Raw genomic sequence first — 16729 nt, forward strand, 5'->3', positions numbered from 1 at the left:
ACACGTTCTTTGTGTTGTTTGTTTGGGAGTGCAGCATGCCCAGTCAGCTCTCGAGGGGGCTGGCTGCGAGCATTGAGAGCGTCTGCCTTTATGGACGCTCCGCTCCCGCCGGGCGCTCTTTGAGGAGAGTGCTCGGTGCGCGCTCCCCGCGGTTCGAGTCCCGCTTCTGCCGAGGTTGAGCGGCGATGCTTTACGGTGGGGTCGCAAATGGATCTTTCAGCGGGGTTAGAGACGGGCTCCGCCTTATCTCTGCCTTTACCTGTTAGATCCAGTGTCTCAGCCCGGTTTGGAAGCACGCTCTGCGGTTTCTTCCGCCCGGGCTGAGGCACCAGTACTGCAACTATCTAACGTTTGTTATAAAAACTAGGAGATAAAAATAGCAGTATTGACGTGGGAGATGTGGAGGACTCGCCACCTAACACTCCCGAAAGCGAAGAGCTCATGGCGGTTCTCACTCGAGCTGTATCAGAACTAAGCATTGAGTGGCCAGTGGCTATAGGCAGGAGTCTGTTATTAAATCTAAGTTAGATGAAAGATTTCTCCCTTCCCGTGTGCAACCTCCATGCCGGTGCTTGCCGTTTTTTTTTTTTTTTTCATGATCTCCATACTGAGGTGTCGAGATTATGGAAGAAGCAGGCTTCTGATATAATTTTAGCCCCCAATCATTCACATATTCAGATTTAGCGGGGGCTAGGGTTTTGAAAAGAAAAGACGGCGCTTTGCCGCGGGTAGAAGAGACGCTTGCGAGCTATCTCTCTTCCGAGGCTGCATTGTCATTTAAAGCACCGGCATTACCTTCCAAGCCATTATGAAATATTTCGGCTTTGTAAAGTGTATTTGGCGGCAGGTCAGGCTGCGTCGTGTCTGCATACAATGTCTATATTGCAGGCATATACCAGGCTGATTTGCTAAAGGACGTGAGCGTGAGTGAGGAGGCAGTACTGACGTGGTTCGAGAACTGCGTCAGGCTGCCGATTTGTGGTAAAATGATTTTTTCTAACATGAAACAGAAAGAGAAAGCTTTCTTTTAGATGATCCTCTCTCCCCTGCGGGGTTATTCAGTGACTTAGTTAATACTGTCATTGATAATTTCAGGAAGAAAAGAAGCAGGCAGCAGCTTTTAAAAGGTTTCTTCCATTAAAAGTTCACGTCCACGGGGCTGCTGGGCGGGAGCAGCCCCGGCCGTCCACGAGCTCATCGCATAGGCGCAGCAAAGCAGAGTATCGCGTCTCGCGCTCCCCCTGCTGGACAGTGGGACCAGACGCGGCACTCTCAGCCAAAGCTTTTTGAAAAATAAATATAATATAATATATATATATATATATATATATAAAGCAATAGAACTGTTTTGAGGCCAGTTATATTGGTTATGCTGAGGGCGGTCTCCACCGAGGGAGAAAGGTGTTCACCTCTTTTTACGGTGCCCATTCTTCCTCGGTGCCCTCAGGGGCCCGTTCTGCCAACCCCGCCTTCATGCCGGGGCGCAGACGGTCCCGGCGAGCGCTTTCCCGAGGGACGCTCGCCTCCTCCTCTGAAAAAAAAAAAAAAAAAGAAAAAAGTGAGGGTGGTCCCCATTGAGGGAGAAAGGTGTTCACCTCTTTTTACGGTGCCCATTCTTCCTCGGTGCCCTCAGGGGCCCGTTCTGCCAACCCCGCCTTCATGCCGGGGCGTAGACGGTCCCAGCGAGTGCTTTCCCGAGGGACGCTCGCCGCCTCTGACACTGAGGGTGGTCCCCATCGAGGGAGAAAGGTGTTCACCTCTTTTTACGGTGCCCATTCTTCCTCGGTGCCCTCAGGGGCCCGTTCTGCCAACCCCGCCTTCATGCCGGGGCGTAGACGGTCCCAGCGAGTGCTTTCCCGAGGGACGCTCGCTCCCTCTGAGGAGGGTCTCAGAGCGGTCAAACTAGTTGTTCCCTGCCGGTGCGCCGTTACAGGGTGCTGTGTTTGCTGCTCAAATTACACCAGAGACCAGTCTCGAGAGACTGGTACCCTTAGTAGAATTTGTTTGGCAGAGTGGAAAAGCCTTCCAAGAATATCTCAGTGGGTCCTGGAGACAGTAGTAAGAGGTTATGCGATCCAATTTAGGTGTCATCCACCGAGACTCAGAGGGGTTCTGCCCATAGTGTGGGCCCCGAGCAGGCTCTGGTAATGGAACAAGAGGTGAAAACGCTCCTTCAAAAGGGGGCTATAGAACGGGTTCCTCCTCCCAGTTTGGAGCTAGGTTATTACAGCCGATATTTCATCGTTCCAAAGTAGGATGGGGGGTTGCGTCCAATTTTAGATTTGCGCCTATAAAATCGCTCGGTAGGGAAGCTCAATTCAAGATGCTCACTATCAAGCAGGTCGTGTCACAAATCAGGTCCGAGGGCTGGTTTGTCACGATAGATCTAAAGGACGCTTACTTCCACATTTCCATACTTCCACAACACAGGAAGTTCCTGAGGTTTGCCTTCGGGGGCAAGGCATTCCAGTATAGGGTTCTTCCGTTCGGTCTAGCTATCTCCCCGTACTTTACGGAGCAGATGGCGGTTCGACATCGAGATGTCGTCCTCGCGCATATCAGGAAGTTGGGGTTGAGGCTGAATGCGGAGAAAAGTGTTTATCTCCTTCCCTGGAGACCACTTTTCTGGGCGTTGTTTGGGATTAGGTCACCCGCATCGCTTCGATTCTTCAGCCTTGAAACAGTAAAGCTAGGCCAGCTACTCACTGTAAAGCAGTTTCAGAAACTGTTGGGTTTGATGGCAGCAGTGTCCAACGTTATACCTTGGCCTGTTGTACATGAGACCGCTGCGGTGGTGGCTCAGGACCAAGGGATTCTCCCCGAGGGGAAATCCACTCCGCACGATCAAAGTCACGCAGCGCTGCCTTCGTGCTCTGGTCTTGTGGAAAGAAACTTGGTTCCTATCCAAAGATCCTGTGCTGGGGGCTCTTTGTCGTCGCGTAAAGCTAACGACGGATGCTTCCCTCACAGGGTGGGGGGCAGTCATGAGTGGTCGTCCAGCCCAAGGTCTGTGGCAGGACCATCATCTATCAGGGCATATAAATTGTCTAGAGATGTTGGCGGTGTTTCAGGCTCTGAAACACTTCCTAGCAGACCTGAGAGGTCATCATGTGCTAGTTCAGTCAGACAACACGTCGGTGGTCTCTTATATAAATCGTCAGGGGGGCCTGCGGTCTCGCCGGCTTTACAAGTTGGCCCGTCAGGTCCTCCTGTGGTCCCTAGGGAAGTTACTATCACTGAGAGCAATGTATCTTCCTGGGTATTTGAATGTGGTAGCGGACTCTCTGTCGAGGCAGGGGCCGAGGCCGGGGGAATGGAGACTCCACCCCCGAGGTGGTGGAGCTCCTTTGGGTTGAGTTTCGGTCGCGCCGAGGCGGACCTATTCGCTTCCAAGGAGATATCGCACTGTCGTCTATGGTTCTCCTTCAGTCATCCAGCCCCTCTGGGGTTGGACGCTATGGTGCAGCCGTGGCCGAGGTCACGTCTGTACGCTTTTCCCCCGATTGCTCTGCTACCAGGAGTTCTGGAGAGGGTTCGCCGGGACGGGGTCAGCCTACTATTAGTAGCCCCGTTCTGGCCGGCCCGAGTATGGTTTGCGGACCTGGTTTCTCTCCTGGACGGCTCTCCTTTGGAGCTCCCGGTCAGGAGGGATCTACTCTCTCAGGCGGGCGGCATGATATTTCACCCCCGCCCAGAGTTATGGAAACTGTGGGCTTGGCCTCTGAGGGGGCCCAGCTCTTAGATTCCGGTCTCTCAACCGAGGTTGGTGAGACCATCCTTCACTCCAGAGCTCCATCCACGAGGAAGCTATATGCCTTTGAAGTGAAAACTTTTCACTTCTTGGTATGGAGAACACCTGTAGGACCCAGTTAACTGCCCAGTGGGTGCAGTGCTGGAATTCCTGCAGGAGCGTTTCTCCACAGGGTTATCCCCCTCCACACTAAAGGTGTATGTGGCGGCACTGGCTGCTTACCACGTCCCTTTCAGTGGAGTTTCTCTTGGGAGACACCCGCTTATAACTCGTTTCCTTCGTGGCACTTTGAGGCTGAGGCCAGCAGTTCGTGCCTGGAATTTTCGCCTGGTATGGTTAAGGCTTTTCTATACCCTAGGCCAGGTTATGTTCCTAAGGTCCCTACTAATGTTGTTAGACCTACAGTTCTGCAGGCTTTCTGTCCTCCTCCATTTCTGTCGTCAGACCAGGAGAAACTTAATTTGCTCTGCCCAGTGAGGGCGTTAGACGCTTATGTCCACAGAGCTGCCCTGTGGAGGAAATCAGAACATTTATTTGTATGTTTCGGGCCACCCAGGAAAGGGTGTCCTGCGTCTAAATAGAGAATGAGCAAGTGGGTGGTCGAGGCTATCTCACGTGCTTATGAGTCGGCTGGTCAGCCTTCACCTTTGGCTGTACGAGCCCGCTCTACCAGGAGTATGGCTGCATCCAAAGCTTTATTGTCAGGAGTGTCCCTGAGTGAGGTTTGTGATGCGACTGGATGGTCTTCACCGTGCAGGTGCTCTCGTCCGCTGTGCGCTAGATCTCACATGACGGTCACTTGCTCCTATGGCGACGTGGGTATTCGCGTTCCCACAGCGTTTGACGCAGCTCGAAGTTCCCTTGAAAGGGAACATCTCGGTTAGGTATGTAACCCTAGTTCCCTGATAGGGAACGAGACGCTGCGTCGTTCTGCCATACTCCCGGCATTCCCGTTAAGCGCTCCTTCAGGCCTATCAGAAGCTGATGCGCTTGTGTTTTTGGGGTGCTTTATAGTTTCCTGGTCGATGACGTCACCCGCCTATGACGTTCCGTCTCTCCATTGGGCTGATTCCATACGTGCTTCATGACGCACAACGCAGGGGCGTTCCCACAGCGTTTGACGCAGCGTCTCGTTCCCTATCAGGGAACTAGGGTTACATACGTAACCGAGACGTTCTTCAGTATTAGCGGCTCGTTTTAAAGAGTGTCCTGTTCTCCGGCCGTGTGTGAGCCTGTGTTTATTGATTTCACTGCTAACTAAATCGTCAGTCACAGCTAACAACATTTCGGTAACGTTCCCATTAAGATATTAAATATGATATGTTCTCTGAACCTTCAAAACATCCCGTTTTTAAAATGTTTTAAAAACGGTTGGTTATGTGAACGTTAATGGAACATTGCATTGTATCATTCTTCAAACATTATGTAATGTTACTTTTGAATGTTCTCTGAACGTTCCGAAACAAGTAGTTACATTTAAAAAACGTTAAATGACCGTCCAACTGAAATGTTTCAGAAAAATATATATTGTTACAGCCCTAATGTATAAATGATTTTATTGTGCTAATGTTTTGAGATCATTATTAAAGTCCAGATAACTTTGAGTGAGTGTTCTATTAATGTTACTGGAAGAACGTTTGTTAGCTAAACTCCTGAGAATGTGTCCTGTTAGCAGGGTTACTCATTGTTACGTATATTACAAAATGTGTCGAATTGATGTATTTAATGAAAGGAGTGAACAAAGACTGCTCTGATTGAATCCTCTAGCCGTTGTCAGAAAGCCTTTAATAAATCAATTGAATTAAAGCTATATTGGTGTGTGTGTGTCAGGTGGCGAGCGCGCTGGACTCGAACCCCACCGCTCGACGCACTCAGCTACAGCACAGGTTCGAGCAGGTCGTGGCTCTGATGGAGGACAACATCTACGAGTGCAGCAGCGAAGCCTGATCGTTTGAGGATCCTCAGGTGAAGAGAAACAGACGCTTGCTCTCCGCTCTATAGTATTCAAGCATTGACTTCAGTCGAGGAGGTTGTTTAATTGTGACGCACTGACCCCACACTCGGGGAGAGCCAATTATGCACTGGATTATACAAGACCTTCTCCATAGCAATATTTATACCTGTATGATGAGTTTCTAGTGTGATTCAATCAATGTGGACAACGTTTCTGATGCGACGTTTGTGCCTGCACTGTTCAATGGCGTTTCTCTCTAATTCCACGATGCCTTGGACAACAAGTAATGATATGATTAACATATAATAGGCTTGAATGAAAGTGTTGCATTTGTATTATTATTTTTTATGAAGGTTTTGATCATTCTTGGAAGAGTCCAAACCAAAATGTGTGCATTCTTCTGTGAAGTTTTTTGGAGAAAGAGGGAAATTTTATCAGTAAAGACAAACTTTACTAAAACGTGTGTCATGTACAGTTTTCTTTGTCATGTTTCCAAGCGCAAGTTTCACATGAGCTTTCATCTCTGTATTTTTAATCTGCAGGCAAATTCATATCCTCACACATTGACATATTCAATCTTACTTCTTCCACAGACAACATTTATACATCTAAAAGTTCACAGAATGGTTTTGTTAGCGTTTCTCCTGAGGTCTCTTATGGCTCCAGCGCTCAGAATCACTTCGTCAACAGCAAACTCGGATTCAAAACATCAGCCTACAATAGTCAAAATGTACAAATTCATAACTGATCATAGCTACATATTCATCTAACACCTGGAGAATCAGCAAACGCTGGTGAAGCCGAAGCTAGTGGAACAGACATTGAAAGGATTTCCCATATAAATGCACAGTTGCAGAATTATAGAGATCTGACTGGACAGAATAAGACGACGTAGCGATGGAAGTAGATTTGAGATTTGAGGAGCGCTGTTGGGCCTGTAGGAGTCTGCGTGCCGGACCGGTCCGGTTCGGAACCGCTGGGAGGTTCAGGCGGGAGCCACTTGAGCGGACGAGACCACCGAGGACTGAGTCTTACTGGTCATCATACTGGTCTCCTCCTCCCCGAATGGGTTCTTCCCACAGCAGACCGTCGTGAGCATGCAGTTCCGGAACTGAACCAAAGCAGTTAACAGTTACTTTGGTGAAATGTGTAGAACTTGTGCTTTCTATAGAAACTAGGGGTGTCCAATGTCAACTGTGTCCACCTTAGACCCCCAATAATTTCATTAAAGTTTAATGGGTACTCTGTTTATTAAAATTGCTATGTAAGATGGAAAATTAACAAAGCTACAAATTGCTACAATTACAGTCCTAGACTCTGTTCATGAAACCGGCAAATCTGGACTAGTACCCCAGTTGTAGTGTCTAATAGATTCGCTCTATTAGATTTAAAACCAAACTTTAAGAATCAAGGTCAGTTACTCTTACTACACTGGAACTGGGATACATTTTAAGGTAACACTTTACTTGAAGGGGTGCACATAAGACTGACATGACACCTTCATAACCACGACATGACATATGTCATGAATATGAAGTAGGGTTTATGCATGTTTATGACAACTGTCATTAAGTGTCATTCGCTCAATAATGACATTTTGAATGCAAGTATGACATTGTTTAAGATGTCTTTGTTATGACACCTTGACATAAACCATAACATCATAACCTGTCAGTGTCTTTGTCATGACAAATTGACATTAAATTAAGTTAAACTGTCATGTGGTTGGTTTTGACATTGGCTGTCATAAGGCCATTATAACTGTGTCATGAATATTTTTCGTGACCTCAACTACAGTGGTACACATTGAATTTGTCATTAAACAGTTATAATGGCTTCATGACACCCAATGTCAAAACCAACCACCTGACAGTTTAATGTAATGTTAACCAATAAAGCTCAGTGGTTTCTTAAGTTTGATAATTAATCTGCTATGTCATGTTTATGACAGGTTGTGTTGTCTTAGTAATGTCAAGTTGTCATGACACTGACAGGTTATGATGTATTGGTTTATGTCAAGGTGTCATAACAAAGACATCTCAAACAATGTCATATTTGCATTAAAAATGTCATAATTGAGCGAATGACACTTAATGACAGTTGTCACAAACATGCATAAAACTTCCTTCATATTCATAACATGTGTCATGTCATGGTTATGAAGGTGTCATGTTAGTCTTATGCACACCCCTTCAAGTAAAGTGTTACCCATTTTAATAATGGCCATTGTAGTGTAATTTAAAGGATGGCACAGTGCCGTCTCATCTGTGTTTTAATGTTTAATGTGTTTAAGTCTTCACAGTGCTTTAATGCAGACTATATGAGGAGCCATATGGTGTTACAAAGGTACTGATATACAGTCATATTACTGCCCTAATGAGGGAGTCATTGAATTATTCACTCAACCGATGTGAGTCAAAAACACTGATTCATTCAGGAATGAGACAGCACTAGTGTGTGTTGCTTACACACACAATAGTTAATTCTGTGTGTGTTTAGAACAGTTTGCATCACATGTAAGCATTTGGCAGACGATTTATCCAACATAACTTACATTGCATTCAAATTGTTCATTTAATCTGTTCATGCATTCCCTGGGAATTGACCTTAAGACCCTCGTGCTCTTCTATTGCTGAATTATTGACCTTAAGACCCTCATGCTCTTCTATTGCTGAATTATTGATGGTAGACCAACAACAAAGTAACTGGCAACATTGTGTCTAAAGTGCGTTATCATCAGTTAAAAGGCATATACAGTAGAGGACCAAAAGCAACAAAACTTTTATTTTGATGTAATTGGGCTCATGATCACTTTCTCAGCCCTAAATATAACATAACACACATACACGAGTATTAAAGAGCGTGAGTCACAGTCTCACCTGTCTGTTGAGTATGATGTAGATGACCGGGTTGTAGAGCGCTGCACTCTTGGCAAAGAAAGCTGGTATCGTCATGGCGACAGGACCAAATTCAGTCCCCTGGTTAGCAAAGATGTACCAGGCCACACTGGCATACGGCACCCAGCACACTAGGAACGCAATCACCATGACGATCACCATACGCGTCACTTCCCGCTCGGCACGCTGGGTCGTCTCTGATTCCTGCTGTTGAGCAGCAGCCTGACAACAGAGCATAAAAACATGACAAAACAGTCCTAGATGCTGATTGGTACAATTCTATAGTACCATACTTGATTATGGTGTGAAACACTGGCTCATCGCTGCATAGCAGCCCTAGAGGTCAACTAACCCGAGTTTATATGTCAGCACTAGATCTTGTGGCCTTTATCTAGAAATGGCTTAGTAAAAGCATTCCAAGACTGGTGGGTTATCAATTCCATGGATGCTAAATGTTCTTAATGGAACCATCAATGCTAGTAAAGATGCTTTATTTTGTGCAATTGCGTAAATGGTCATCAAAACTGTTTGGTTTTCCAACATTCTTTTCAAATAATCGTCTCCTGCGTTCTGCAGAAGAAAGAAAGTCATACAGGTTTGGAATGACATGAGGGCGAGTAGATGATGATATCATTTTCATTTTTGGGGAACCATACCTACAGTTCTTCTCAATTAACCAATAAAATGAATTTGGCTGATCTGGTCAGAACACCTGTCAGGTAAACAACTAAATTATGATCGTTATGAAAAAGCTCTTATGACTCCAATTAATTGGTCAGGCAATATTTTTACAAGTTGACCCATATCTGCTGAATGCCATGTCCAATCACCCATAGACATGACACACACAGAGAACCGGACATTCTGAGGACGCACACCAAGTTTCATAAAATAACGCCAATAGGGGGAGCTACAACTGAAAACCACATGATCCATGAAGTTGAAAAGTGGTATGCATATCCTCTAATATGACTAGTGAAGGGGGATTCTGGAACCCACTGCTACTTCAATCTATACCTAATGAGTGATTATAACCAAGGTATTCATCAATATTGTTCCTTCTAAATATCAAATGAGTTGAATGAAATTCTCTAGGCTTCTGAGATTTTACTTTGTTATGGAAGTTACCAGTGTGATTACTGAAATGTTTTTTTTCATGTATTCTCTAATGTCTGTATTTGATATCTGAGCTGTGACTGAAGGTCTGGCCCGTGTCAGGAATACAGGAACAGTCCTTGCTCATTTAGCCCGGCTTCCAGAGATGAAATATGGACTCGTTTTGTTTGAGAACGGTCTTCGACATGTTAAAATATATATATATATATATATGTATATAGTCTTTCTTTTACTGTTAGATTAATGTGTCTTCATTGAGAGAAAGAACATGTTATCTGGATGTTTTGGGAAGAGTCTCCTGTGTATAGTTAGAGCCTGGCCAAATCCAACCTTGAAGAAGCTGTGCGTGTGTTAGCATTCTTGGTTACAGGGTAAGGAACACGTGGCATTATTGGAGATTTGACTGGCTTGTTTTCTTCAACATGCTGGAGCCTAGACACAGTGTTGTGACCTCGGAGGGCCACTGGTCCCTAACTCAGGGTCCTGGGGGCAGCCGTACAGACTATGGAGATGTGCTACTGCCTATCTGTCCATGAGTTTATCTATTACTTAGTCAATCAGAATCATTCAACCTGAAGCAATGATGTAGCTTAGAGCTGGTGAAGGGTATAACTGCTGATCTTTGTCACTGTAGGAGCGGCCTATGAACTCCTGTGAGTGTTGAATCTGAACTTCTGCTGATGAAACTGCAAACTATCTTCAGTAAAACTTTTCTTTAATTTATTATAATTCTGACTCTTGTCTTAAATTGTCTGCACGTCTAACTCTTGGTCTTAAATAATCCTATCTAGTCCTTGGGTCCTTGACTGTAAATCCCCTAACACTGGGATCCTTCAAAAACATGGCCGCCTGCCAATCAAATTTCAGCATCAAATCTGAGATCAAATCTGAATGGCCTACCATTACAAAAATGGGAAATATCCATACATTGTGTGAAAATGAATATGTGTACCAAATTTTGTGAAAATTGGCCACAAGGTGGTTCTATAAGTAGCAAAGGATAAGTAATATAATCTTCCAATTTAAGTGCAATAATCAGATATATTTTTATTTCAACAAACTGTTCACAAGAACCAATTCACACAAATGAGTCTGACTTTCCAGCTCTGGTGTGTGTGTGTGTGTGTGTGTGTGTGTGTGTGTGTGTGTGTGTGTGTGTGTGTGTGTGTGTGTGTGTGTGTGTGTGTGTGTGTGTGTGTGTGTGTGTGTGTGTGTGTGTGTGTGTGTGTGTGTGTGTGTGTGTGTCTTACCGCGCGGACAGTGCAGAGCAGACGACTGTAGCAGAAGAAGATGATCAGCAGTGGGATAAAGAAATGCAGGATGAACATGTAGATGACAAACGAGGTGTTGTTGATTTCCGGTTTGGGAGTGTAGTAATCTATTCCACAAGAGCACTGCATCCCCTCGGGAATATATCTGCACACACACACACACCAATGTACGGCTTTTGTTATTATAGTCTAACCCGCCAAATGTCTCTGCATTCATCACACCAGTATGTTTATTAGGCTTGAATGCACTCTCAGATTATACTGTCGTGGGAAATTTAGTTAGAAAAATCAGTTTCTAAACCTGCGTGTTATGCTGAAGCGTAATTGATTACCTGGACCAGCCCAGTAGGGGCGGCACGGCGCAGGTGAGGGCCATGACCCAGGTGAAGCCCACTCCCATGATGGCGTGCTTCTCACCAAAACGAAACGTGCTCATCGGTTTACACACGACAATGTAGCGCTCAATAGCCAAGACCACCAGAGACCACAGCGCAATCTCACCTGAGAAACGTAGAGAAGATCATGATCACTCAGTTCAGGTCAATCTAAATGTTGTCAATTCATTTCTATTTGTAGAGGGCTTTACAGAAATGAATGCTGTTAATTTTTGTAAGGCCTATTAGTCCAGATTTTAGCAGTTAAGAGCTGAGCAATAGGATAGTTGAGATTTGCTATATATTACATATAATAGTTGTGTAATTCACTTTTGATTGTTCAAGCAAAAAACAGTAGTTCCACTGAATAATTTTCCGAGGCTTCTGGGGCATATGGCTTCCTCCGCTGCAGTCACGTCCCTGGGGTTGATGCATATGAGACCGCTTCAGCATTGACTTCAGACTCGATTCCCAAGATGGGCATGGCACCGCGGCACACATCGCGTGGTCATCACAGCGATTTACCGCCGTTTATTCAGTCCTTGGTCAGAGTTCCTGAATGAGTGTGTATTATTGTTGTCACAACAGACTCCTCTGAGACCGGCTGGGACACTGTATGCAACGGGCACCCAGACTGCGCTGGCACATCAACTGCCTCAATTGTTGGCCATGCAACTAGCTCTAAGGAAATTTCGACTGTTGATTCAGGGCAAGCAAGCTGTGGTCCAGACAGACAACACAGCAACAGTGGCATATATAAATCGCCAGGGTGGCATCCAATTCCATTGCATGTCACACTCGCAAAGTCAGAGAGGAAGAAGAACAAGTCCAAATGGTTGCGCCCTACTGGCCCAACCAGACTTGGTTTTCGGGACTCATGCTGATGACGTTGGCCCCTCCCTGGTGGATTCCCTGAGGAATAACTCTCTTTCTCAGGGCCATGGCACAATCTGGCACCCGCGCCCATACCTCTGGAACCACCACGTCTGGTCCCTGGACGGGACGAGGAGGAGGAATTCAAAGGACTATCACCAGCGGTGATAGATACCATTACTCAGGCCAGAGCCCCCTCTACTAGGCGGCTCTACGCCTTGAAGATGTGCCTCTTTACTACATGGTGTGCTTCCCAAAGTGAAGACCCATGGAGTTGTAATGTCGGCTTGGTACTTACCTTTCTTCAACGGGGTAGGTCCATAGGAAAGCACGACCTGATAGTTAGGTTCCTGAGAGGTGCATTGAGGCTAAACCCTCCTAGACCTCACCTTATCCCCTCTTGGGATCTCTCTCTGGTCCTTCAGGCCCTGCAGAGAGATCTGTTTGAGTCCGTACAGTCCGTCAAGCTTAGGGCCCTCACTAAGAAAACTGCCCTCCTGATTGCACACACTTCAGTCCAGAGGGGGGGCTGGGCGGGGGGGGGGGGGGGGGGGGGGGATAGGGGCCTAAAAGCCTTCTCCATTAGTGAATTGTGCCTGGAATTTAGGCCGACCTACTCTCACGTTGTACTGAGACCCTGGCCTGGATAGCCATGGACTACTACTTTCAGGTACCAAGTGGTAAACTTGCAAGCAAACCCTCCTGATGAGGGAGACCTAGCCCTGTCTCTGCTGTGTCCAGTGTGCACTCTGTGCATCTATCTAGACCCGGACACAGAGCTTCAGACGAGCGGAGCAGCTCTTTGTCTGCTTTTAAGATCAGCAGAAGGGGAAACATGTCTCCAAACAAAGAATGACCCACTGGATTGTGGATGCCGTTCTCCGGGCTTATCAGGCCCTGAACATACTGGAAATGAGGGCTCACTCTAGGGATATCGCAGCTACATCGGATCTAGCAAACAGTGCTTCATTAGCAGACATATGTAGAGCTGCAGGCCCAAAACTTTTGTGAGAGTTTATCTACGCATGAAAACAGTTTTGTCTCGAGATAGCAGTTAAAACTCAAACTGGTTGGATGCACTGGTTGCATTAGCACCTTTTCCCTCTCTGAGGTGATAACATGCGCTTTTTAGGTCCATTTTCCCTTGAATGATGAACCCTGGGCCACCCTTCACCTCCACCTCCATCACTTAAGCACTATTGCGATGGATGAGTTCGGCGGGAGAACTCACTACCAAGCTCATTACTCGTGGTATGCCCCTTTTCAGGTGAGCCCTTGTAATCTGGCTAGTTGTCTGTATGTAGTGGTTCCCTAACGGTGACCCCATACAATCTATTCTTTCACTTTTCAGTTTCCTTGTCTGTAAACCAATGTCTTCCCCTGGACGGAGATAGCTCGTTCATCAGTCGCTGTGAAGCCGCTAGTCTCTCCCTCCTTAAGTGGAGGCCACCACAGAAACTCTTTCCTATGTAGTACTCCCTCTAGAAAGGCCCACTCCTCTACAAGTCTGTGGGCATTTGTCATCCAAATTCACCCTACGATCCCTCCGGCCCATAGTGCGCCAAATGGCAGCTTATTAACATGGGCGTTTTTCCATGAACCCACGTTTGGGACTAACTCTGGTGAGTCCATAGTATGTATTTTCCACATGCTAAATGTGGTCTCCGTAGTGTTTCTTTCTCGGTGAGGAGGAGAATGCTTCCCAACGTTAACAACCAGGTTTCCTCATCATAAAATAAAACTTTTCTTTAGGAAAATCAGAAGAGTCCTATGGCTTGAGTGACCTCCCTAGAAGAGGTGAGATGGTCCTCTTGGTTGGAAGGCCTGAGGTCCTTACCCTGGGCATTGGTCGGTCGCAAGTTAGTGTAGTTGCACTTGCGCAGTTGCTCAGTTGGCACATGGAGGCTTGCCCGCATTTGCACTGCCATGCCTTGTGACACAGTTCATGTTGTGGCGTTTAGTATGGGGACTCCTAGTGTCGGTATTTCGAAAGTGACCGACATAAAGGGAACATCTCGGTTATTGACGCAACCCTCATTCCCTGATGGAGGGAACGGAGACATTGTGTCTCTCCTGTCAAAACCAGAACTGCATCTGAGGGGTTTGAGATGCTGTCTCATTTCCTCAGAACAAACCTTAAGTATGTGTGCAGCCGAATCGCCTTATATACCCATATGTCCAGGGGTGTGTCCTGGCATGCAAATTTCACACACCAATTCCATTGGCTTTTTCAGAATACGTCAGAAGTGTTTGGGGCTCTCAAGGGGAACGAGGGTTACGCCAGAAACAGAGACGTCCTCCTAGACTACACAGTCCAAATATAATGTCAATTATTACGTGGAAATTTATTGAACCGCAAGATCAGATCCAACCATAAAGATGCCACTATATGAGAACAGACCCAAACTGACCACAAAATGTGATATGAAGTCATTATCTGCCTGGATGAAAAGCAATATTTCACAGCACTTATGTGTGAATCTGTGATCAGCTCATATTTCCTTCCCAAAATCAGAATAAAAAAAGAAACCTATATTTAACCTCGTTTTTCTTTTTGCATTGTAACATTATGTCCTTCAAAAAATGATTCATGTTTCTATAACTCAACTGGATGGTTACCATTTATTATTATTTTTTAGTGTAAAACAATGATTTCAAAAGCATGTTAAAAACAGTACAGCAAACACTAGCTGGATGTATAATTAGTTTTTGTATAATGGTAATTATTAGAGTTGAGGGTGAAATGTGCCTAATGGTCTATGATAACAGAATCTTTGATGTTAGATTTGCATGAAAAACATGCCACAAAATTGTCATGAAAATGTCTCAAAAAATAGGCGCCGTTTTTAAATGATGACCCTGACATTTTTGTGAGAATCACCGGTAACACTTTATTTTGCAGTGTTCGTCATGTTACATGTAGTTACTCTAGTAATAACTATAAATGATGCATAAGTACATGCAACTAACCTAACCCAAATCCTAAAGTAAGTACATTTGGTTAATTATTATTACTCAGTACTTAATGTATAATTACACTGTAACAAGTCACCTTAAAATAAAGAGACCTTGACCACCCATATTGTACATCACAGTCTTTACATGGGACTCCCAAGAATACCATGTTTTTTTAACGTCCCTATAATGCATTCTGATCCTTATTTGTTCTTTAATGAACATCTCGAGCACTGGTTGGTTTGGTGTTCCCGCGGCGAGTGAGTGCACTTACCGCCCAGCGTGGCGAAGAAGCCCTCGATGTAGCAGCCCGTGACCCCCAGGACGAAGTATCCGTGCAGGGCCGTGTAGAGCGTGACGGTGAAGCCGCCCACCACCATGAACAGGTCGGCCACGGCCAGGTTGAGCAGGATGAAGTTGAGGGGCGTGCGGAGCTTCTTGTGCTGCACCGTGACGTAGAGCGTGAGGAAGTTTACGGGGAATGAAGTGGCGATGAGGAAGAGCATATACGCGGCCAGAAGCGAGTACTTCCACGGCTCCGCTAGGTAATACTGCGGCTCCTCAAACGGGCTGCGGACCAAACCGGTCCTGTTGGACATCGGCACGTAGAAGTTCGGACCTTCCGTTCCGTTCATATTCGGTTCACTGGTTACGGATCAAGACAGAGAAAGGAGACAGACGAAGCTAGAAAGCGAATGAAGTCCTTGAGAGCGAGCGAGAGATCTGCTGCCCGGGACTCAAGCGTCCCTCTTATATGAACCCCATGTGCCCAGATTAATGAGATTACAGAGGCCATGCAATTTGGAGGAATTGAGTTACAGGCAGATTGGGGTCAGAGAGGCTTGATAATCCATGGAGGTAAACCGACTGTAAACACGGGAACACTTTCATTTTCCACCCCGTAACTTCAAAGAAATCAATACCAATGTATCTCTGAATGCCCACAAACACCGACTAGTGCGTTGAAGGCCGGTTCAGTGCGACACTGGAGGCTTCGCTTCTAAACCCAATTGCAAGTTTGTTGGAGTTTGTTGGAGTTCCATGAACTAGTCTTTAGACTAGAAACTTGCATTGATCGAGTCCAGCCAGATGCACTTGTAACTGACATAAATGACAAAAACAATTAATATTACTGAAATAATGCCGAATGGAAATAGAGAGCTAAAGTTCATTTATTAACCATCTTTTGAAATGACGATGTCTGTCATTTTAACAAACAGGAACATTTCAGAGCAAGACAAATCTCACAAAACATCATGTTTGTGCTCTTGGTTTCCCACCAAAAATTATATCAATTCCTAAAGGATGAGGACATAAAGTTAGTTAAAAGGATATTAATAGAGACTTACAAGATGGAAAATAACTTTGAGGACAGAAAAAAGAAATGATAAATTGGTTCTGCATTCAAAACACTGAAGGAAATATTTCCAACAATAATCTTTCAAAAATGGTCATCTCCACTCAAATCCAATCAGAAGTAGTGAAAGATATAAAAAAAGCTCCTATAATTCACTTAATTGTCAAAACTAGAATGACTT

The 16729-nt window shown here is 45.4% G+C and overlaps 2 protein-coding genes across 2 annotated transcripts in view; one reads left to right on the top strand and one right to left on the bottom strand.

The window, feature by feature from the left end:
- The window catches only part of plxnd1 (plexin D1), a 142422-nt gene extending 136720 nt beyond the window's left edge, over positions 1–5702 (top strand). The window contains 1 exon segment of the mRNA XM_056240447.1: positions 5582–5702. Coding sequence (XP_056096422.1) covers positions 5582–5698 — 117 coding nt within the window. The 3' untranslated portion in view covers positions 5699–5702.
- An 861-nt stretch (positions 5703–6563) lies between these two features.
- Positions 6564–16100, bottom strand: exorh (extra-ocular rhodopsin). Its single transcript, XM_056240442.1, has 5 exons — positions 15466–16100; positions 11322–11490; positions 10969–11134; positions 8585–8824; positions 6564–6816 (listed from the first exon to the last, which is right to left on the bottom strand). The coding sequence occupies exons 1-5, from the start codon at positions 15824–15826 to the stop codon at positions 6691–6693; spliced, it is 1062 nt and encodes a 353-aa protein (XP_056096417.1). The 5' UTR covers positions 15827–16100; the 3' UTR covers positions 6564–6690.
- Between the last annotated feature and the right edge of the window lie 629 nt (positions 16101–16729).

This window comes from Rhinichthys klamathensis, unplaced genomic scaffold (genome assembly GCF_029890125.1).
Source record: "Rhinichthys klamathensis goyatoka isolate OS25496 unplaced genomic scaffold, OSU_Roscu_1.1 h1tg000599l_1, whole genome shotgun sequence".
Taxonomy (NCBI): domain Eukaryota; kingdom Metazoa; phylum Chordata; class Actinopteri; order Cypriniformes; family Leuciscidae; genus Rhinichthys; species Rhinichthys klamathensis.

Bases quoted from the DNA above. Each gene is read 5' to 3' on its own strand.
- exorh (XM_056240442.1), bottom strand. From the start codon at position 15,826: ATGAACGGAACGGAAGGTCCGAACTTCTACGTGCCGATGTCCAACAGG. The intron at 11,491-15,465 runs GTAAGTGCACTC...TACGTTTCTCAG, and splicing joins CTTCTTCGCCACGCTGGGCG to GTGAGATTGCGCTGTGGTCT. The intron at 6,817-8,584 runs GTGAGACTGTGA...GCTTTGGTTCAG, and splicing joins ACATCATACTCAACAGACAG to TTCCGGAACTGCATGCTCAC.